Source organism: Alligator mississippiensis, chromosome 9 (assembly GCF_030867095.1).
Source record: "Alligator mississippiensis isolate rAllMis1 chromosome 9, rAllMis1, whole genome shotgun sequence".
NCBI classification, from domain to species: Eukaryota; Metazoa; Chordata; order Crocodylia; family Alligatoridae; genus Alligator; species Alligator mississippiensis.
In genome coordinates, this window is record NC_081832.1 from 20,555,357 (window position 1) to 20,577,127 (window position 21,771).

At 44.7% G+C, this 21,771-nt stretch overlaps 1 protein-coding gene across 2 annotated transcripts in view; it reads left to right on the forward strand.

Moving 5' to 3' along the window:
- Nucleotides 1-5,722: 5,722 nt before the first annotated feature.
- PTPRT (protein tyrosine phosphatase receptor type T) overlaps nt 5,723-21,771 on the forward strand; it is an 889,034-nt gene continuing 872,985 nt past the window's right edge. For both annotated transcript variants that reach the window (XM_019484632.2, XM_059733217.1), the window contains exon 1: nt 5,723-6,060. In XM_019484632.2, coding sequence (XP_019340177.1) covers nt 5,991-6,060 — 70 coding nt within the window. In that variant the 5' untranslated portion in view covers nt 5,723-5,990. The remainder of the gene's footprint in view (nt 6,061-21,771) is intronic.

Consider the following 21,771-nt stretch of genomic DNA (forward strand, 5'->3'; position numbering starts at 1 on the left):
AGGGCAGAGCACGGTCCCAGACCATGCCCTGAGGCAACTGGGGGCTGGGTCCTCCACGGAGACACTCTGGCTGCCCCCACCCTGGCGCTGAAGCAGCTGCTCCAGAGCCAGTAAGTAAGGGGTCAGCGGAGCTGGAGGAGCGGGGAGGGGACTATGGGGGGGAACCTGCTGGCCCTGCCCGCTTCCCTAGCCCCCCCGCCAGCTCTGCTTTGCCTGGCCTCAGCTCCCACATGCCCCCCGAGGCTCCTGATCCCGGCAGTGCCTGGCCCTTTCCCCCACCTACCCCCCCCAACCCGCCCCAATACCTGCAGTGCCCGGCCCCACCCCCTGCCTGGCTCCCAAGCCCATCCAATCCCCACAGTGCCCGATGCCATCCGTTGCCTGCCCTCCCAACCCCCCAATACCCGCAGTGCCTGGCTCCTCCCCCTGCCTGTCCCCCTGACCCCCCCAATCCCTGCAGTGCCCAGCCCCCGCCCCTGCTTGACCCCCAACCCCCCCAGTCCCTGGTCTGACTGGCCCCATCCCCCTCAGGCCCCCTGAGGCCCCCACTCCCTGCCCCCCCAGCATCCTCAATTTAAAAAATAAAGGAAAAAAAAGCCAGGCGCTTACCAGCAGTTTGAGCTGCTGTCAGGGTCACTGGGGCCCCACCTGCACAGCACGGGGCAGAGGGACAGCCCCAGTGGCCCCATCCCAGGCCTTCCTGCCCTGTGCTGCCTGGGGGGGGGTTCTGTCAGGAGGTCCCAGAGCCCCCCAGCCCCTGCTTCTAGGGTGAGTAGAAGCTTTCTTTTCTGTTTTTTTCTGTGTGTTTTTTTTTTTAAATGCTGGTGCCTGGGGTTGGGGGGGCAGCCATGGGGGACTGCGGGTGCAAGTGGGGGGTGGAGCCAGGCAGGGCAGCCGTTGGGGGTTTGGGGGACTGGGGGGAGGGGACTGGGGGAGCAGCCATCGGGGGGGCTGCAGCAGCTGGCAGGAGATGGGGCCTGGTGGGGCAGCAATTAGGGGGATGGGGTGGGGCATGTGGGCATTGCAGGGGGGGTGGTAGCCCCTGTGGGGGCCATTTGGCCTTTCTTGGGGGTCCATAACCCCTGTGTGGGGCCGTAGCCCCTGTTGGGGGGTTATATTCCCTGTTGGGGGGGCATTTGGCTCTTGTTGGGGGGCTATAGCACCTGTTGGGGGGCCTTAGCCCCTGTGGGGGCCATTTTGCCCCTGTTGGGGGGCCGTAACCCCTGTGTGGCCATAACCCCCCCCCAACAGCCAGTGCTTTAACACTGTAGATATATCAATAAAACATTGCCCAACTGATCACTGTCTCTGTCTCACTCTCTCTATTTATAGTGGTCTTTTGTTTTAATTGTGGAGGAACATGGATTTCAGTGTATTTTACAGAGTAACTTTGGGATTTTTTTTTTATCAGGGATTTTTCAGTTTTCCAATAGAGAACACCAGAATTCCTGCTAGGGAAGCCAGTGGCAGGACCCTGCCTGCTCAGAGCTGACACCTTGGACCCAGCTGGCTGTGGCTGACCTGGCCAAATGGGGCCAGGAGGACATGCTTTGACAGTTCAAAGCAGGCCACCAGGCCTGGAACATCTTCCAGGTGAAAGCTACCCAGGTGGCCAGGCAGGGGGCACAGATGGCAGTAGTGCCGCACAAAGGCCAACCTTGCAGTTACAGCACACTGGCAGGTGCACAGCAGGTCACAGCCAGGCAGCAGCCCCTGTTGCTGGACTGCTGCAGTGGGTAGAGGGTGCAGGGAACTCTCAGGGCTGCTTCAGCAGTCCAGCTGGCACAAGGGGTAGTGTCCCCAAGTACCAACTGCCTGGGCCCCAGAAGCTCCTGAGAGCGAGTAGTCCTGAGCTACTTGTCAGGGCAGCTTTTTGTACTGGTGGAGCCAAGACAGGGCAGCTTTTTGTACTGGTGGAGCCAAGATAAGGCAGCTTTTTGTATTGCTGGGGACAGCACAGGTGCTGGCCCTGGGGTCTAGCGCCCCCTGGCTGCAGATCTGGAAGGCACCACGCAGGGTTATTTTGGCCCAAGTGGCACGATTTGCTCCACAACAAAGTGCATGTCCGAGCACATGTGCTGAGGCAAAAAGCCCCGACTCAAATTTGCACTGCTTCTATTTGAGCTGCTGCAAGCGCACGTGCTTGCATGTGTGGATGTGCCCTCTGAGTCTTGTGATGAGTGGATATTTACTCCTTCTTCCTCCTGACCTACTCCCTCCCCTTTTGTCTACCTCTTCACCTCTGCTTCAATCTGCACTTTCTCCTTTTACAGTTCTCTTCCATTTTTTCCCCCCAACCGGGAGGGGAGGGGGGTCCCCCAGCGGCCAGTCCTGCTGGCTGGGGGAGGAGTCCCCCCAGCTTTGGGTTACAGCCTGCTTCCGGCTGGTACTCATGGGGGGAGCACTGGTGCTCCCGCCTGCCTCCGTGCCTGCCGGCTAAACAGGGGTTGCCCTGGTGCTCTCAGGTGGTGCATGTGTACCCTTGTTCACCCCCTACATGACACTCCTGACACTGACTGCATGTTTACTCCCTTTGCATTGTTCAATTTGCTTGCGTGTTATGTCCTTTCTAACCGCCACCTGCCTTCCCTGTTTGGAACATAGTTTTTTAGGACAGGGTCTTTCTGTTTGTGTTTGTTCAGAGCCAAGCAAAATGTCCTGTATTGCAGACTTTATTCTCCTCTAAGGCTGAAGGTCCTAGCTGCTGGTGTAGCCAAGGAAAATCTTTGATGTGGAGGTGTCCACCCCTGTTATCATGATCCAGGTGACTTATTTGCTTTGACATAGCTGTTAAAGCTGTAAGTTTGGAAAACAAAGGAAGAGATATCTTCAATTCAGCATGAATATTCATTACCTCACATAAGCAACCAACACCAATAACTCCTTCCATTTCTTGCTCATCCTCCCTTATGACCCATTTCTTGCTGTCCGTCATAATTAGTTCTCTCGTGCTCTCCTTTGCTCATGCTTCCTACATGTTTTACTGCCTTCCTTCTTTTTTTGCTTTGGATGGGTTATTTCTCCATCCCCATATTGTGGCTTTACCTGCATTGCTTCTATTGGCTCTGCCTCCTCCTTCAAGAAGGTAGGGTAAAAATGAAATCTTTGAGGACCAAGGGTAGTAAAACAATACACCAGGTTACCCAGAGAGGTGGTGGAAGATCCATCCTTGGGGGTTTTCAAAACCCAGCTAGACAAAGCTTTGGCTGGGATGATCTAGCTGGGGCTGGTCCTGCTTTGAGCAGGGGGATGACATCCTGAGGTCTCTTCCAACCCTAATTTTCTATGATTCTATGATTCTACCTGTGATTTAGAGTCTTTTCATGGGAGGGACCTCTGTTTAAATCCTTCTATAAAGGCATCTGGTTGTAGAGACCCTGCCTACAGTGCTCAAGAGTTCAATGCATAGGAGTTTCCCAACCTGTCAGAATGCTTAATAGGTGTGCATCTAGTGAGTGGGCCCACACAGGTGTTGTCTATATGTTGATCTGTTTACCCCTCTGTCTCCTTATCTAAATCCATAAAACAGAAACTAATATTGCTGATATAGGACTCCATCCCCAACCTTTGTAATTTTGTGAAGGATTAAATTTCAGCTACAAGCCCAAACCCATCTGCTCTCCATGAGTTAAAACAAAAAACAAAAAACTGCTGGCTGCAAAGTTCTCCCTCAAATCCAGATGAAGTATTGACATGAGAACATCTCTGAAATGTTTGTGCATAGACTCCATGGTAGAATCTTCATTACTGAAAGTAGGAACCTCTACCTCTGAAGGTGAAAGGGGAACTCAGTTAGCTACTAGCAATACGCTCCTACCATGCAATTATAGCTCCTGCCTGAGGGAGATGTGAGACAGTCTGCAAATGATCTAAGTTTACAACCCTAGTGCATTTGCAACCAACATCCCCCCTCCCCCGTTATTTGCCTTGCCTTGCTGTAGTCAGCAGCATGAATTAACCATGGGGGCATGTGGTTTATTTTCATAATAGCAAAGCTTGTCCAGTAAATCTTATCTCCTCCTGCCCACCTTCTCCCTCTGAAGAAAGAGTGGGGTTCTGTTCTTCACTCCCACTGCAAAAGCCCTTCAGCGGAGGCAGGAACATTTGTTTCCAATATACAACAATGAATGTGGATGGTAATTAGCAAGGAATCTTTAAAAATCCATATCCACTATGTGATTCTCTCAGTCTCCTGTGCTGATTTTTTTTTACTGTACCCTATGTGAAAAAGATCCTTCTTAAAATGATTATGCAGCCTGCTTATTCCAGTTTGGGTCAGGGGCAAAATAGAAATGGTCCATCTGTTATACTTCACTAGGAAGATCCCCATATAGCTCCTCATAGCTGTGACTTCTCTATGCATTAATGCAGACTCTTAATCCACACCAGGTTCAATTTTGCAATTTGCATGCCAGAGAGGTGGCATGTATGTATGTGGGGGGGGGGGGGAGGGGGAGGAAGGGGGGGCTTTATGGAAATGAGTCACTATTGATGCAATACTACCCCCTACTGGTTATCAATGGAGGGGCACAGTCCTTTGGCTGCTTGCCTTTGTATTTAATAAAGAGCATGAGAATCAAGAGAAAACAGTTATGCGGGGGGGGGGGGGGAGTGAAGTCAGGAAAGGGGATAATAAGGATGGGGCCAAAATTTAATAATTAGGGGAACTATTAGAATCAATGAGGAAATAGTGGTGCATTGAACCTGAAGTGCTTTTAGTAAATGCACTGAGATTGCCAAAGAACAGAATTGAAGTTTCTTTTAAAAGTTAATTTGCCATCACAAAAAATATTCCTGTTGTGTTGCTGATTAAACAGTCACTTCATTTTGGGGGAGCTGGTCATTGCTTTGCAAATCCCAGCTCAGATGACAGATCAATATCAATATGTCTTTTAGGTTTTTAAAAAAGGTTTGATGCAAAGGCAGGAAAATAAAACCCTGCTCTTTTCTCTTTTCATTTATAAAATGAAAGGAGCTCGGGAAAGCCAATTTGCAGAGTCTTCTTATCAGAGTCACTGTTTTAAGTGTCTGTGTGTGTGTGTGTGTGTGTGTGTGTGTGTGTGCATGCGTGTGCCATCTGTGTATAGCCTGCTCGTGTAGCAGCAGTACATGGTGTGATTAGGTATTTAGCAGCTAACTCCTTCCAAAGTAAAGTGAATAATGATGAAAATTACTATTTTCAGCTGAAAATGCCTGTAAGCTATTCATAAGAGCTGATCTAATAATGGACCCCCTGAAACCTGCAGTTTTTCTCACTTTTCTAATTCTAGCAGGGGGTCGCTTCTTCACTTTCTGTCTCAGTGCTGATCTTGGGCTTAGCCACAATTTCAGTTCTTTGGCTATTTTGCACTTACCATTTTCACTTTGCCTTCTCACCAGAACAGCGTGTGTATAGGAAACCTAGATGTGCCTGCAAGATGCTGTACTTCACCCCCACTCCCCACCCCACTAGGAGTGGGTTGGTGTACTCCACTGAGCAGCAGAATGGATTCAAAGCTGAGATTTCAAAGCCTTAATTCAGGAAAATAGTTTAGTGCCTCCTATTCTGTATGTGTTCGCAAATGCCTAACCCCAGCTCCCTGCGAGATTTTTTACTGCTTCTTGAGTACAAAAGCTTCTTAATTACATGATTTCCCTGCGGGCTGTCCTCCATCAAACAAGAGCTGGAGTGCAGAATGGGTTTCACTAGCTGAGGTCAATAAAAGTCTGGTTAGTGATAGTGGGTGTGAGCAAGGGAGAGAAGCAGGCAGGCGTTAGGACTCAGGGGAAATTTCTCGTCTCTGTCTCTCCTCTCTCCCCCCTCTTTCCCCCTCCTGCTCTCCCTCTCCCTTCTTCAATCAGTTTGTGCTACTCATCAGATCAGGATAGCCGCTTCAGCTCCGAGATACATCTCCAACTCTCTGATATACCAATGCAGGGGATATTTGGGAGGCACACCGAGATACAGCTGCACTGCTACAGCGGGAAGGGAATGTGAACTCCGGGGAAGAATGAACAGGATCGCCACGATTGTCTGGCTGTTGCAGCTGTTGCAAAAAGCAGAGGGGCAGGTCTTTCCAGGTGAGTTCATCTGCTCGTCCCTTGTTCTGAAGGGAGCCCTCCTGAATGCTTTCCGCTTGGCTCGGGGACAGCCGAGAGGTTTGCATTGCAGAGCATTGTGTCCGTGGAAATGCTGCCCCTGCTTAAGTTTGTCTTTTGCGGTGAGTTGCTTGCTCTGCGCTTTGTGTTGGGGAGACTGACCTTATCTCGGGCTGCGTTCGTGGGTTGAGACCGAAAGCGGTGCAGTGTGCCGAATGGTGTCATTTGCTTTTCCTTTTTTTTCTATACCCCTTCCCCTTCTTTCATATCAAGCTGCTGGGTTGGGGGGGGGGGGGGTGTTCTTCCCTGGGAGATCGTGAGCTGGAAAGAATAAGAATAGACTTATCTGCGAAACCCTGGAGATGGCAAGGAAAAGAGCGATCGTGTTCAAAGTCCTTGTCGCACGGGGTGTCTCTGTCACCGGAGCCGGCGCTGCCTCGGCCCTAACGCGGATTTGTCGGGGCTCCGTTATGTTTGCTTGGCTCCACGGAAGGTGTGTGTGTGTGTGTATGTGTAAGAGTGAGTGTGAGTGAGAGTGAGTGTGTGTAGATTCTGTTTTATGTCTAGCCGATGTGGGGATAGCACGTTACTTTAAAAGTTGTGGCGTGTGTGCAATGCGAGCATCTCCTTCTTCCTTAGACTCAAGACACTCGAGTCCTTTTTATAGTAAGCAGTTGTTCTGTAGCAAGGACGGGGCCGAGCATTTGAAAAATGTGCCACATCGGGATGCCTCGCTATCCTCTACCTTTAAACCGAAGTCAGACAACATTTTTAGAAGTTCAGTGGCAGCTTTTTTTTCTCTCTCTCCCCACTCCTCGGGAGCCCAAAGTTTGAATAACTTTCTCTGGATGGTTGAGATGCTTCGACTTGTTTCACACTTGTCGGGATCTGTCACTGATCTTCAGAAAGATGCGGCTTGAGCCATGTGTGCATTCGGAGGAGCCTCCTATTACTGCCCACCCCCAGCAGTTCCTTGAAGCATAATTGAAATGACTTCAAGATGAGTGGTGCCTATTGAGCCAGTCTGCTGCTTTTCTTAGCCTTTATAAATCAACTAGAAAGTGTGGAGAGTGATTTGTGTTTTCTCCTGGGTCCTTCTTGGTGTGCAGTTTTCCTTAGAAGATTCTTAATATATACCTCCCATCTCACTTTGTATCAGTACATTTACACCTGTCTCCTCTCACCTCCTTTTCTCTTCACAACCTAAACCAAAAAGTCTTTCTTCTCTTTGACTGCAAAATGAATACAAACAACTTCCTGGCCCAACCCTTGCTTTAGTGACGATACATGCAGGTCATTGCTACTTGTCTATGTGTACTCCAGACCTCCAGCACGGGTGTCCAGGACACTTGAGTTCAGTGCACCTTGCATTGTGAAAGGGTTTTCTTGGCTAAGAGGCTGAGAGAGCACTAGTGACTCTTGTATGGGTCCTTGAAAGTATAAATATCGGCAGGTAGTAAATAGTAACTGTGCAGTCAGCCCAAAGAAATGGGATCACTACAAAATTGTTTAAAGGAAAGCTTTGCATGAATAGGGGTGAGTAGGTAGAAGAGACCCCTTTCAGCTTTGAAGTAGATGTTGACGTGAATCCAGTGGTGTTTAATAACAAAACTACAGTAGTCTGTTTAGATTGCTAGGCAACTGTGCACTCTATCAGATTCCTTAAAAACACTGGGAAATGTAACCTTGTTAAATAGCTCCCTTCATGAGTAAAACCATACGTGGAGGGGTTTTTTAATGGGTATTTAGACTGTGATTTCAATATGCATATGATTGGAACTGGCACAAATTGAGACTGTATCCTAGATTTTTAATGAATCATTTAGCCACTTGCCTAGGGGAAAAAAATCTATTTTAAGTATGTTTCCAAACTTTTTTTGAGAGAGAGGGACTTTTGGGAGATGGATAAATGGCAAAGGGCTGAACATGTCCAAGTGTAATGAAAGCAAATGGCTGAACAGGGTGAAAATATTCTCTTGTCATTGTTGGTTAAGTGGGAAAGCTAGGGTTTAGTCTGCTTGAACTTGTGCTTTACTATTCAAAGTGATAAAAGGATCTCATTTTTAGATATAAATGGGGCTGCTGAGTTGCTTCAGTGAATGAAATTGCAGAAAGTGGTTTCTCTTTTTGAATAACTATTAACTGCTGAGTTCTGAATGCCCTCTTATCAATTTTCTCAGATAATATTCAGATGATAAAAGCAAATAGACAAAATGTACAAACACCCCTCACCTCTTAGATGCCAGTGACATACTGAGTGTTGTGACTCTGCTGTAGTCAGTGTACTTCTAGTGTCTTCCATCAGGTGGTGCTCTCTCCATAACTATTAAGATGCAAATATTGCTTGTCTACTGTGTGATTGAAATTTTTTTTTTCAAAGCGTAATGTGTTTATTCAATAGCCTTTTGTTAAACATTGTGAAAAGTCATTGTGCAAGCAGTTGGCTGCTTTTATTTGTTTTGTTGTATGGTAATGTAAAAATGGGGAAGCCAAAAGTTTGGTGCTAAAAGCAAAACAACATGCAATGCCCCCCTGTTTTGCCCAGTTCCTTTCTCATCCTGTCCATAAAACTTATGAGAAATACTCTTGGAAATATAACAAAAAGATAATGGTTTTCTCCTGGGACTCTGTTTCATAGTGGGTTATCTTATTAATCCCTTTTGTTGTCTCTTCTTGTTTATATAATTGTTGTGTTGTGCTGTTTGTAATATTTTTTCTTTATTTCTCACCTTTTATTACTTGTTTTAGTTGCATGCTATTTCTAACTTTTTAAAAATATAACTCTACTGATCAGTTCTTGAGATTTTAAACTCTCTATTAGCCACAAGGTCCACATCCAGTTTAATCAATTTTTCCCCGAACCCATAGCAGTAAAATTCAGAATGAATCTATCAGCCACTGATCCTCATTTCAGTAACTTTCCTTAAGGGGAAATATTTCTTATTAAAATGTGTACGTATTACATATTGTCTGACTAGTTGAACATGTAGGACTTGTGACTCTTGTGCTCTTCGGTGTGGTTTTATTGCCAGTAGAAATCATGGAGATTAAACTTATTTACATCCTTGAAATAACATTCAGGGAAAAACTGGGACAGTGAGCTGTATGGGGATTGTTCACCTGAACAAGCTAGGTGGATTAGTTAAACACTATAGCCTCTTCCATTAACATTGTTGATTATCAGCAATGTCCAAATGCTTGAGGGCACTGATATAGTGCAAGAAAGAAAAGGAAAGGGCATATGTTATATAAATATTTCTAAATGTTGATGCTGGGTCATAAAAGAAAAACAACTACTACTATATATTTGAATCTGGTGTTCAGGGATGGGATGAGGAGAGGCTAATGAAGTTAATTCATTTCCTAGCAGATTTTGTCATCAGTAAATTGGCAGTGAAAAGTGAATCTTACAGGGTCTGCTACTCTTTGTGGCAATTGTTAACAATGTAGCCATTTAACTCAATAATCACTTCCCATCCCTCTGGGGAACTGTTAGCAGTACAGTTCAACTTTATTTTTCTTCCTGGCTGGCTTGATTTGTTTTCTAATAAATGAGCAATTAATGTTAGAAAGGTGTTGGAAAACTGGTTTTTTTTTTCCCTATAGCCATAGTAAAAGGTTGCCATATGTTAAAGCTGGGAGAGTTCTACATATCCAAGTCATAATCCCTCTGTTTTTCCAAACACACAGTCTATCCAGCCTCATCTATGATTCCAGCACATTACTTTGGCTTTCTAATTTTTTGTGTGGGATCTTGCAGCATCCTCCACATGCAGTCCCAGTCACTTCAGTTTTCTGTAGCATTATGGGAATGATTCTGGATCCTTTCTATAGAATACTGTAGTATGCTCAATTTTTCTCTACGTTTGTTGTTGTTGTTGGTTGATTTTTTTAAATAAAGCATCATACTCTGTTACTATGGAAACTAGTGTGGTACCAGAGGTGTATGTAAAATGTTACAACCCCCATAAAATATGATAGGGGAAGGGGCTGTTTCTTATAGGAACAGTTATTCATGTTGTATATAAAAGCCTGCTGAGCAGAGAAAAGAAAAGTTGATCTGTTCAGTATTTTCTTGAAAGATTAATGCCTAGGTATGTCAGTGTGTGTTTGCTTTTTTCCTCATACTGTTGCTGGAGTGCTGCTATTGCTGTTGCTGTTGTTGTTGACGTCGTCTTTGTCATCATTGTTATTAATGTAATACATTGTTCTCATTATTTATTAGTTGCTGTGCTGTGTTGGCTGGTGATTTTATTCATGAGATGAACTAAGAAGAATTGGCCAGCTTTGCTTTTTTTCAGTTGAATGGGATTTACTGATTATGGGATGAAGATTTGGCTTTATATGGATTTGGGTGCTAAAGATATGCAGGGAAGTCTGAGCATTTTAGTCCTAGGATATGTACCTTCAACTTGATTTGAAGTCGATGTAACTTGGCACTTCTGGAAAATGGCAGAGCGGTGTTTGCAGTCAGGCAACTAAAATTTGATGTTGCATCTAAATTAACCGTTTCTCAGCTTGTTAACACATGTGAAAAAAAAGAATGACACTACTTGTCTCGTATTATCACAGAGCGATGTTTTGAAGCCTAGTTAATGTTCACAAAGCTATCTGCAATTCTTGGTTGAAAGGAAATTGTGTGTGTGTACATGTGTACAATTATTTTCCTAATCTTTATAAATATTATTAGTAGAAGGAGGGTAATGTGCGTCCCCTTACTTTTTAGATGATACTTGCTCCAGACCTGTGCCCTAATTTTTTTGTAACCTGTAGGAAATAATCTTTGATGTTAGATTCCTTCAAAACCCCTCATGCTGTTTGAAAAGTTCTAGGTTCCACTTCCAAAATTGGCAAGATAGTATAATTCCTAAACAGACTATGGTGTACCTGATTTCACTGTATGTTTTACTGATACTGAGCAGCACAACTTGGCTCATTTACACTGGTGGATTTTAGCGGTAGTGTCCCTTTTTCTTAGTCAAACATTTTTCTTCAGATTCCTCAGATTTTCCTGTATTAACAATGCACTTCCATTCTCACCATGTACCACTACTCAGCTATAATTTCCACTTGGCTCACACCCACTTATTCAAGAAGTCATTATTTGGTAAAGAATTAAGCAAAGCATGAATGCATTATGCTCACGAGTAAGAGTTTTGCAATCTGTCCCTGTGTCTTTTTGTGCACTTGTAGTTATATAATAAACCGTTATTGCTCCTGTTCATTATTGCAAAATCTAAAATCGTATATATTCATGGTAGAAAGATGATTACTGAGTCTTAATCAGACTAAACACCATTTAATCAAGCCCAATTTTTTCTAATATCTGATAAATGCACACCATCTATCTTACCCTAGTTTTGGAATGTCAGAAACAGGGGTGGCACCAGCCTCTTCCCGGTGAGGGGGGCTGAGGTGGGTTAGACAGAAAACTGAGGGGCTGCACTGTGGGTGGGAGTGGGTCAAGCTCAGCTGCACAGAGGGGAGGAGCAGCACTGGGAGTGGTGGCTATGGGGGGGCTAAGGCAAATTTTGGGGTAGCTCTAGCTCCTCAAGTCCCCCCCTAGCACTGCCCTGGTCAGAAACATTGCATACTGGATCTTGGAGCATTAAAAACTTTAAAAAAAGAGATTGTAATGAATTAGTAAATCAATATAAAGACTTTTGAAGATCTGATATATAAGTAAGCGTATTACCTAAATAACATTAGCATTCCATAATATAGTTCTGGGCAACAAGGAGAGAGGGCAGCAGGGACCTTGGTTACCTCAAAATGCATCAGTTGAATAATTAGTTTCCTTTAGGTTATCTCTCTTGATCTTCCCCCCCCCACTCCTCCCACTCCTTTAATAACCTTTAACTTAATTCAAAGCCAGTCCTTCAGGTTCTTGTTTCCTTGTGTCCTCCCAGGACTGTGGACTTAGGACCTCAAGTAGACTCAAAATTAATTTGACTTTATAGACTTTGGTATGGTGTAATTGAAGTGGTTATAAAATGATTGAGCTGATCATACATTTTAAGAGGGTGGAGCCTGGCACTCTATCCCTTCTTATTTTGAGTTCCAACATACAGAGAGGCTGTGGGCTTTGACAGCTGATGATGTTGTGTGGGCACAGATCAGTGTAGCAGTCTGAACAGTCTTCAGCTCTGCAAACATCTTTATTCAGCTATGAAGCTACTTTTTGTGAAGAAAATGCTCATAGTATCCCGTGGCTCTCTGTCTCATTGGCTACAAAGGACCAACTCACGGGATCATAATGAATTCTAAGTTATTGTATGGGATGTGAAGATAGCAATAAAATCATAAATGCAAACTTTGAGTTATGAGGGGTACTGGCCACCTTAGTTCATGTGCGTACACACGCATACGCATACACACACACACACACTCACTTAAACCCATGTAATTTAAACCCATGTAATATAATGTACAGTAGCTGCTGTAGTGATTGCGAGAGCACTGGTGTCCGTATATCTACCTGTCCGAGGCCCTGGAGTCTGCTGTTGATGGTCAACTTCCTTCAAGCCAATGTCTTCTCCAGAAGGGGGTTGCCAGCTTGTCCTTCTGTTTTGGTAGGTCAGGGGCTGGATGAGAGGGCGCCACTGAGGGTCATGCTTCACTATCTTTTATCCCTTTCTGGCAGACTTGTGTGATTCCCCCAGCATCATTTTGGCTGCCCAGTCTGGAGGTCGCACCCCATGTGGGTCTTGAATAGTGCCTGGCAGCTGTTAGTCACAGTCACTGGAGGTTTCACCCAGTGGTGTAGTTTTGGGAGTCAGTTTGCGATTTTGATTCATTAACAATGGTATTGTTAAGGGTTGCAGGAATAGTCAATAGGGTGGGTGCTCAGTCCCAGGAATCAGTTGCTTGGCTTGATTAGTCAAAAATGGTTTTTAGAATTGAGTTTTGTAATGGTAAATTCCTTTGGCTAGGCTATTGTCATTTAATTACCTACTGATCACCATACATACTGGCATTCACTCAAGGACCAGACCAATTTAGCAGATTTTATCACTTTACAATTACAATTTCAATGCAGTTTTTAACAATGGTCCAGGGTGTAACTTCATTCTACAGGGAGTACGTTCCTTAAGGATTTAAAAGTATAAAATAATAAAATATTTAAAAAAGCCTTGGTAAAGGTGAGACAGATGAAGTATAAAAATGCACAGTGAGAAATATATAAAAATTCAGTGTGAGGTAGTGAGGATCAAAGGCTACTGGGGACAGTAAGTGAGTTAGGTTAGCACCAGGATATATTTACAGTCTTTGAAGTGGATATTTTAGGGGTTTTTGTTTTCTTTAGTGACACTGAGCTTAATATGTAAATGTAGTTTCTAAGTTTCTCCTATAGAAAGCCACTTCAGCTTTCTGGCTTGCTCTGAGCCTTGCCACACCTATGTTATGAATGTGCTAGGTCTTTGCCAATACTTAGAAGGAAAAAAGAAATGCACAAAATGGGGATGGGGAAGGGGGTGCAGGCAAGAAGGGGCTTCTGTTATATTAATGTCCAAAAGGGAAATGTACAAAGGGGAATTTTTGCTACACAGTTTGTCTCTCTTTTTGCTGTCAGCTAGAATATCTTCAGTTCTGAAATAACAAAGGAAATGGTAGAGTTTACCATGGCCTCTTTTCATTCATACTTTGTCATGATCTTGGGTTCATGCCAAGATACTGACTGTGTGTTAAATCATTGAGAAGAACTCCAGACTGCAACTAAATTGGTGACTCAGCTTTTAAAGCTGCATGGAAACAAAGGTGAATAGCTACCTTACCTGTCCCCCATCATACTGTAAAACAAAAACATCAACAGGATACTTACAGTTAATCCAGTGATAATATTAAGTTATATTACATTATGTTATATTATATTATGCTATATTATTATTTTGAGGTCTGATCCTTTTTTTGTTTAAGTTAATGGGGAAGAAATCCTACTGATATCAACAAGAAGAACAAGGCATTTGTATGGTACTTTTAATGTTCTTGTTTGAATTTCTGCTTTATGAATTGAGGTATTACAGGGTAAGGGTTTATCATTATTACTTATATGACCTGTAGCAAAGTCCACATTAATCTTCATTTTCCAGAAGTACTGATTCAAAGCCACGTGTTTGGAAATGGAAGAGAAAACTCCCACATATGAAAGGGGGTAACTGCATATAGCATACCTTTGCTTACGATGGTCAATTTTTAAACGAAAGCACTAGGCTAAGTACAAGCAGTCACAAAGCCCAAGGCTGAATTGATTCAGTCTTCACAGGTTAGTCTAAGCTGTATACACTGAACTGATAAGCAAGTGAACAGACATTCACTTTTGATTCTGGAAACACAGCCACATGCCTGCAGTGGCCCCAGCCAGAAGCCAGGAGATGCTAGAGTATACCTCCCTGCTCAGATGGAGCAGACTAGCCAGCCCAGCCTGGCGAGCTTGGGGCAAGGCTAGCCAGCCCAGCCTGAGAGGCAGGGAGTCTACAGGGGAGGTATAAATGCTGGGGGACTGTGAATTATCTTGAATCTGGAGGTCATCTGGGACAGAAGTTCATTAAACCTATTTAACTTAAATCGGTTAAGGCTGATACTACATCCATCCAGGTTTATCTTTAATCAATTTTAGCCATTTTGAAAGCGGTTTATGTGCACTGAACTTCTGTTGTGTTACAGATTAGAACTGGTTTCTGATCAGTTATACTGGTTTATGTGTCATTTCTGTCCCTAGCCCTAAAGCTTGGAGAAACAGTACAAAAATTGATTTTGCTATTGATAAGAAGATTAAAGAAAATTTGTTGTTAAGAAGATTAGAGCAGTGATAGTTGTAGTCTCATGGGGAAGGGTATGTGTAGTTGGATCCATTTAGTGGTGGTAGGGTGCAAAAGATGGAGAGAAGATACTGTCTGTTTGTTTATAGCAATATATTAGATATTAATGAATGAGCAAAGGAATTGTTCCCATCAGTAATATGGAACCTGTTCACTGCTGCACCTTATCTTTTCAGGACACAGATTTTCTGTATATCTATGCTCACTTACATGGCAATAACATAGAGCTCATTTTTCATTTCTAGTATTGTTTAATAAGAATTAAATCTTCTATTGTACATACATACTACCTCATAAATTGTTTAGAAACCCTTGTAAAACTAGGTTGTAATATCCCTGTCATATGCATCTCTGAGGCAATGGTCATTTGTTCTGAGTAAAGTATTGCATGTTTGGATTCATATTATCCCTGAAAACTAAAACATGTTCCTTCAGGTGATATGTGAATGGGCAGAGTCTGTATTCTTCTCTGAGCATGCATATCTGTATGCACATACACCCACTCACACTTGGAGAGTGTCCAAAACTTTCTTTTTTTTCCTGTATCAATCTCTCTTAAGAACTGCAAAATAAAACATTAATCTGCATTCTGTATTTCTAGGGTTTTCTGTATAAGATCTCCTGTCCCAGAGTTGCATGATCTGTAGTAGCAGCTAATGAGCTAATGAGCTCTTTCTGATGTGCTGAGTCAGCAGAACAGCTAAGCATCTTTATTCAGGAGTTTGTGTGACACACTGTCACAGAGTAATAACAGTCATATCAACTGCCCTTTCTTAGCAAGGATTGGAAAACCATTCCTAGCAAATACTTTATTTGTAATGATTTTAATATTGCGGTAGTGCTTTAGGGGCACTTTTTGCTAGGTGTTTCACAAAAATGGAAGAAGTTCTTCAGGGCAGGGATCCAGTCATACAATCTAAACCAGGGATGGGCAATTATTTGGGCTGGAGGGCCACTCTAAGGAGTTTTGGTGAGCTATTGAGGGCTGGGCGGAGAAGTGAGGGGGCTGGGGAGATGCCAATTGATCCTGTCCAGCCTGTTGACCGCTGCTGGGAGCCTGAGGAGGGAGTGCTGCACCACGTGCTATTCCGCACTGCTTCAGCCAGGATTGGGCCAGGATGGATCAGGCTGCACAGCATGCAGACTCCACTGCCCCCTTGCATCCATCCCCTGTCTCCCAGCCAGCTTCCTGTTTGTGCTGCACAGTCCTGGAACTGTGGCTGCTGGAAGCCAGGCCTGCGTGGGACAGGGTGCGATGCAGTGCCAAGCAGCAGTCCTGTCTGCCCACCTGCCTGCTGTGATGAGTTTCTACCACTCTGATGCACCAGGGAAGTCAGGGGCAGCTGTCCTGGGCTGAGCCCCTATCTCCACCCCACCATCCACCATGGCTGGCATGACTTACTTCCTAGCGGTGCTGCGGCATCATCAGCTCATTATGGTGGGTGGGCCATGCTGCCAGGACTGCACAGCTGCAGCACTAACAGCAAGCTGGGTGATAGGAGGAAAGTACAGGGTGGGGTGGTGGGGCAGAGGAGTCTGCACCCTGCATGGCCTGGCTTGGCTCTGGCTGCGGCTGAGAAGAGTGGCAGAGAGCATAGCCCTAGCTTTCCCTCCTCAGGCACCTGGTGGTGGCAGGTGGACCGGATATGACCAATTGGCAGGCTGGATATGGCCTGTGATGAACTAAGAAGAATTGTCAACTGTCAACCCCTGATCTAAACATATAAAGAGTTAGAGGAGAGAAGGGAGACAAGTAATGTATTAGCAAAGCAAAATAGGTGCTGACTAGCAGATTATATGTTAAATTCCTCAGTGGGTTAGGCTGAAGGGAAAGCAAGAGGGAATGAGTTAATAGGAATAAATAGAAAAAAAGAAGGGCTAAGGGATAGTGAGGGGAGAGGGATGAAAATAAGTATAGAAGACAGGGTTAGTAAGGCTGGGGTTGGACTGAGAGAGAGGAGGAGCTGCAACAGAGGGAAAATAACATTCAGATGTTTATCTTCAAAGAGCAGAATTCAATGCTCTTCCTTCTGCCTCAGGATCTGGAAGGTGGCTTCTGCCTCTTTCTTCTTAACATTTGACATCCTCTAACTTACTCGATCTCCAAAATTAATTGAAAACAGAATTGAACATTTTTTTTTTTTTTTTTGTAGGCTGAAACTTGAGCTTTTAATTCTTGTTGAACACATGGTTTACATCATACTGTTTCTGTTCTCTAATTGGATAAGCATCTGTTTTGGAGTTGGGTTTACCGTATGAATATTTGTATTGAAATATTCATAATATATCTTTTGTTTGCTTAAAAATCACTGCTACTGAACTCATTTGGAAGCGTGTTCATGACAGTCAAAGGCTAAGGGTCTCAAGTATAGCTAAAGCAAATTCCCTTGTCGTTGCTATTGTTTGGGTGAACGTTCACAAATGCTGTATTTGCTCTAAAGTCCCAGGAGATTTATTTTCCAGTAATGATAAAGCATGGTCACATAAACAACAGGTATTTTGTTTGGCATTTTTTGCCCTCTGATCTACAATACTTTGCAGTTTCTAATTCTACCCAAGTAAATCATTGTGATAGCAGCAAAATCTGAAAACCTTAGTGGATCCTTTCTGTTCTGTGTGTGAGGCCTTTGCCAGGCAACATTGATGTGAGCATATAGTATTGTGTGGCAGCCAAGCTAAATTAAGCATCTAGAAGGCATTATGCCCATCAGCAAGCTGAAGCCAACTGCTTTCTTCTCCTCCCTGAAATATATCAAATCTAAACATTAATTTTAAAACAGTCCTTTATATTACCTTGCTGGCCTAGGCTAAACAATTCATATGATCACTCTCTGAATTAGATAGTCCCATTGGTCAGCAGTTCCTAGCTTTTACCCTCAGCCTCTGTGTGCTGGTTGCATGTTGCCAGCATTGACATATTCTCTTTAGAGGGAAAATGTCTCACTGGGGCAGTCCTAAACCTACTGATTGGGTCCCACTTGCAGAAGACCTGAAGGGAAACAGGGAATGATGGCTGTTTTGCTTGCCAGAAACAAAGACACATATTTCATGTTACTCCCATATGCATGCATGCATGCACCCCCTGCCGCCAACACAATTGCCAGAGATGCTAGTTTTTTGGAACTTGACTAATTACACTGAGCCCAGTATTTAATTTTTTGTGAAAATGAGTTTTAGAAAACCAAAGATCAATAGAAATGTTTCCACAAATGAAATCTAAAAATATATTCCCATGGAAATAAATTGCTTTAAACAAATATTTCCCTTTCAGCGGTTGAAATTCAGGCAGGACAGTGCTAAGAATCTTGGAGCAAATGATAAGCTATTCAATATATTACTGAAAATTGTCTACAGAATTTATTGTGGAGTTTCATCTTAGTGTAAAACTCTATAGCATGGTTCAAAACCCTTATACAACTATTATTTTTGCAGTGTCTTCTATAGAACTCACATTAAAAAAAAAAAAAAAACCCAACAAAAAAACTGCAGAGTTCATCCCCATTTAAATTCTTCGAAGTTTTTCTTAGACGGGTAATGCAAAAATGATTATAAGTAAAAGTTAGACTGCATTGGTTTAGATTGGGATGGGCAAAATATGGCCCATGGGATGGATCCAGCCTGCCTAATGATTCTATCCAGCCTGTAGCTGCTCCTCTGAAGAACTGTATCCAGCCTGCGGCTGTCCTGGCTTTTGGTGCCTCTCTCTCTCTTCCTCCTTCCCCATGCCAGCTGGTTGCAGCAGCAGCCACTCCCTTCCCTGGCCTAACCCACCCTGTCCTGTCCCCCAGCATATACTGCAAGGCAGCGGGTGCTGAGCTCCTGCCCTGGCTTCTGCCCGAGGCTGTCTGCATGCAGCTCTGACCCTGCAGCCATTCGCAGACCAAACAGCCCAGTCTCAGGTGAACTGAAGCTCAGGTAAGTTTCTCCCCACTGGCAGGGGGAAGATGGCTGGGAGCTGGGAGTTATCTAGGGTCTGCCAGGCCAAGGCCTTGTAGTGATGTGGGTGCCATTGTGCTATGCTATAGTCCCACACGCCACTTCAGGCTACACCATATGGGTGCAGGTGGAGCTGCTGGTACGGTTCCTGGCTGACCCAGAGTCCCTTGCACAAAGCTGGGTCTGGCAGCCATGCCAGCTGCATCCATGTGGCCCAAAAAGGCACGTGGGAACGCAGTGCAGTATTGCCCTGGCTGCATGCCAGGGACTCAGGGGAGGAGGGAGAGATGCAGAGAGAAGTGGGAAACACAGTGCAGCACCGGCCCAGACAGGCCCAGATAACCTGTGACTCCTGGCTCCCTTCTCCCTGCACCCTCTCCCCTGTGCCTGAGCCCCCAGCATGTGCCCGGGTCAGGTTGATGCCATGTTGTGTTCCCTGCTTCTCCCCAAACCCTTCCTGGTGCCCCAAGTCCCTGGCATGTGGCTAGGTCAGACAGGAGCTGCTCCATTTGTGCCCAAGTGGCTTGAGGTGGTGTGTGGGAACACAACATGATGCCATGCTCCCTGCTGCCTTGACTGGCCAGCCACATGCTGGGGACTCAGGGTGGGGGATGGGGTGCAGGGCAAAGGTGGGAGCAAAGATTAGGTTCCCCTAATTCAGGGGTTGGCAATTTGGGGGTGGGGGGTGGGGTGCAGAGTGCCATTTAAGGAGTTTTGGTGATTTGTTCTGGGGGGAGGGGAGTGGAGGAAAGGGGTGATCTGGCCCGCAATAATTCACTAAAACTCCCTAAGTGGCCCTCCGGCCTAAATAATTGCCCACCCCTGGTTTAGATGTTTTGATTATTTTTTGATTTGTAACCACGTTAGGACCCTATGGTGTTAGGCCTTACAGAAACGCATAGAAAATGACAGTCATGGCATCAGACTCAAAGAACAGAAATTGTAACAGTAAACAAAAAGCATAGCTGCATGCAAACTGGATTTTACAGAGGTATTACAAGTAACATAAAGAAAACTTAATTTTACAACACTTAAATTTTAGGCTTTATCTGTTCCTTTGAAGCACATATGTCTACAGGATTCATGATGCGACGATATTTTCTCTGGGCATGCCTCCACAAGATGTTTACTAGGCCTGTGCGAAGCGGCTAGTATTCGCTTCGTGTTCAGCTGATTCGGGGGGCAGTGATTCGATTCGGTGATTCGAGTCACTGTTCTGAATCAATTCGTCTGAATCTGATTTGGAGATTTGGCTGCTGCTGAATCAGCCAAATCTCTGAATCACACAGGCCCCATTCCCCAGCTGCTTTCCCAGCCCCAGCAATGGCTGCCCTGCCCACCCCAGCTCCTGACACTTTAAAAAAGAAAGCCCTCACTCACCGGCTGCTGTCCAGCAGGGGGCAATCCCTGCTGCCCCGTGCCATGTGGCTCTGTTATGAGCCCCCCACATGGCATGTGGCAGTGGGGGGCAGTGGGGATTGCCCCCCCACTGGGCAGCACCCCGTGAGTTTGGGCTTTTTATTAAAGGGCCAGGAGCTGGGGTGGGCAGCGCAGCCATGGGAGGGGGGTCTGAGGGAGCGGGTGGGGGTTAGTCCCCTCCCCCCTCCTCTAACTCCACCTTCCCCAGCCCCTACTTACCAGCTTCAAGTCCGGGTTCAGCTCCCTGCTGCAGTAGGTGGGACTGCCTGAATCACTAAAGCTCTCCAAATCTATTCTGAATCAGTTTGGAGAGCTTTTAATCAATTCAGGCCTTTTAATTGGTCTCCAATTTCGATTTGGATTTGGAGATCCTGCCACCAAATCGGACCGAATCTCCTCCAGATTGAATCAGCACCTGAAGCTTCGCACAGTCCTAATGTTTACTGCTGAGTTGACAAATTAGCTGCACAGTAAATATTATGCATCTACACGTGCACCCCTATTAGACTGGTGTAAATTAATTTACCCTACAGCAGGATAGTACTTGTAAATACTCATGCCCCAGCCATCCCCTCCACTGCATGTTGAGCTGGAGGGAGTAGCCCCAGGCTGGCAGGCTGACCCCCCTGGGGCTCCAGCCAACCAGAGCTGCTCCACCCCAGCTTAATATGCTGTGCTCCTAAGCGCATGTGCAGATGTAGCACCCGGGAGCAATAAGCTCCAGCGTTTATTCATGCACACTAATAGCACATGTAGATGTGCCCTCTGAGTACTAATGAATTCCCGTGTCAAAGGGACTATTTTTAGTTTAATTTGTTTTTCAAAGGTTTATTATTTTTATCCTGGACTTTTCAGCTTCTAATCTGCTCTCATCGCTGGCTCAGTCACTGGATATTTCCCTCTACCGGCTCCAGTTTTGAACATTCTTTTCAGGATTCTGCAACCTCTGTGTGGGTTAACAATGGTGTCCCCTCAGCTCCCTCCAAGGACTTAGATGGCATTTGTATCTGGGAGAATGATAAAATAGGAGCTTAGCTGTATGTATTAACAAAAATCAGCATGTGGTGGAAATCAGAAAAGGGTGGCAAGCTCACAAATAGCTGACATACTGACTCTATTCATGCTGGATTAACCCTCAAGGTTGCTGAGGCTAGAGTCTGAGAAAATAAGAAATTAAGGTAAAAATATCAACTCTGCATAATTAATTGTCCTGAAGTGAATCTACTGATCAAAAATACTCCTTCTAGAATAATCACTTTATATGTGACACAAATGTGCTAGTGTATTTATCCTATAGTTACATATACATTTATCTGAGCTGTAATTCTGAAGAATGGGAGTACCCAATATAAATGAGTTAGAATCCAGTTTACATTTTGGATACTGATGCATTTCAAATACATATGCTGTATATGAATATTTAAATGCATGTCTGTAAATAATAATGTGGGACACAGTATTTGTGCTCTTGGGAGGTTTGTCACAGTCTATCAAGATCTTCCTTTTTTTTTAAAAATGT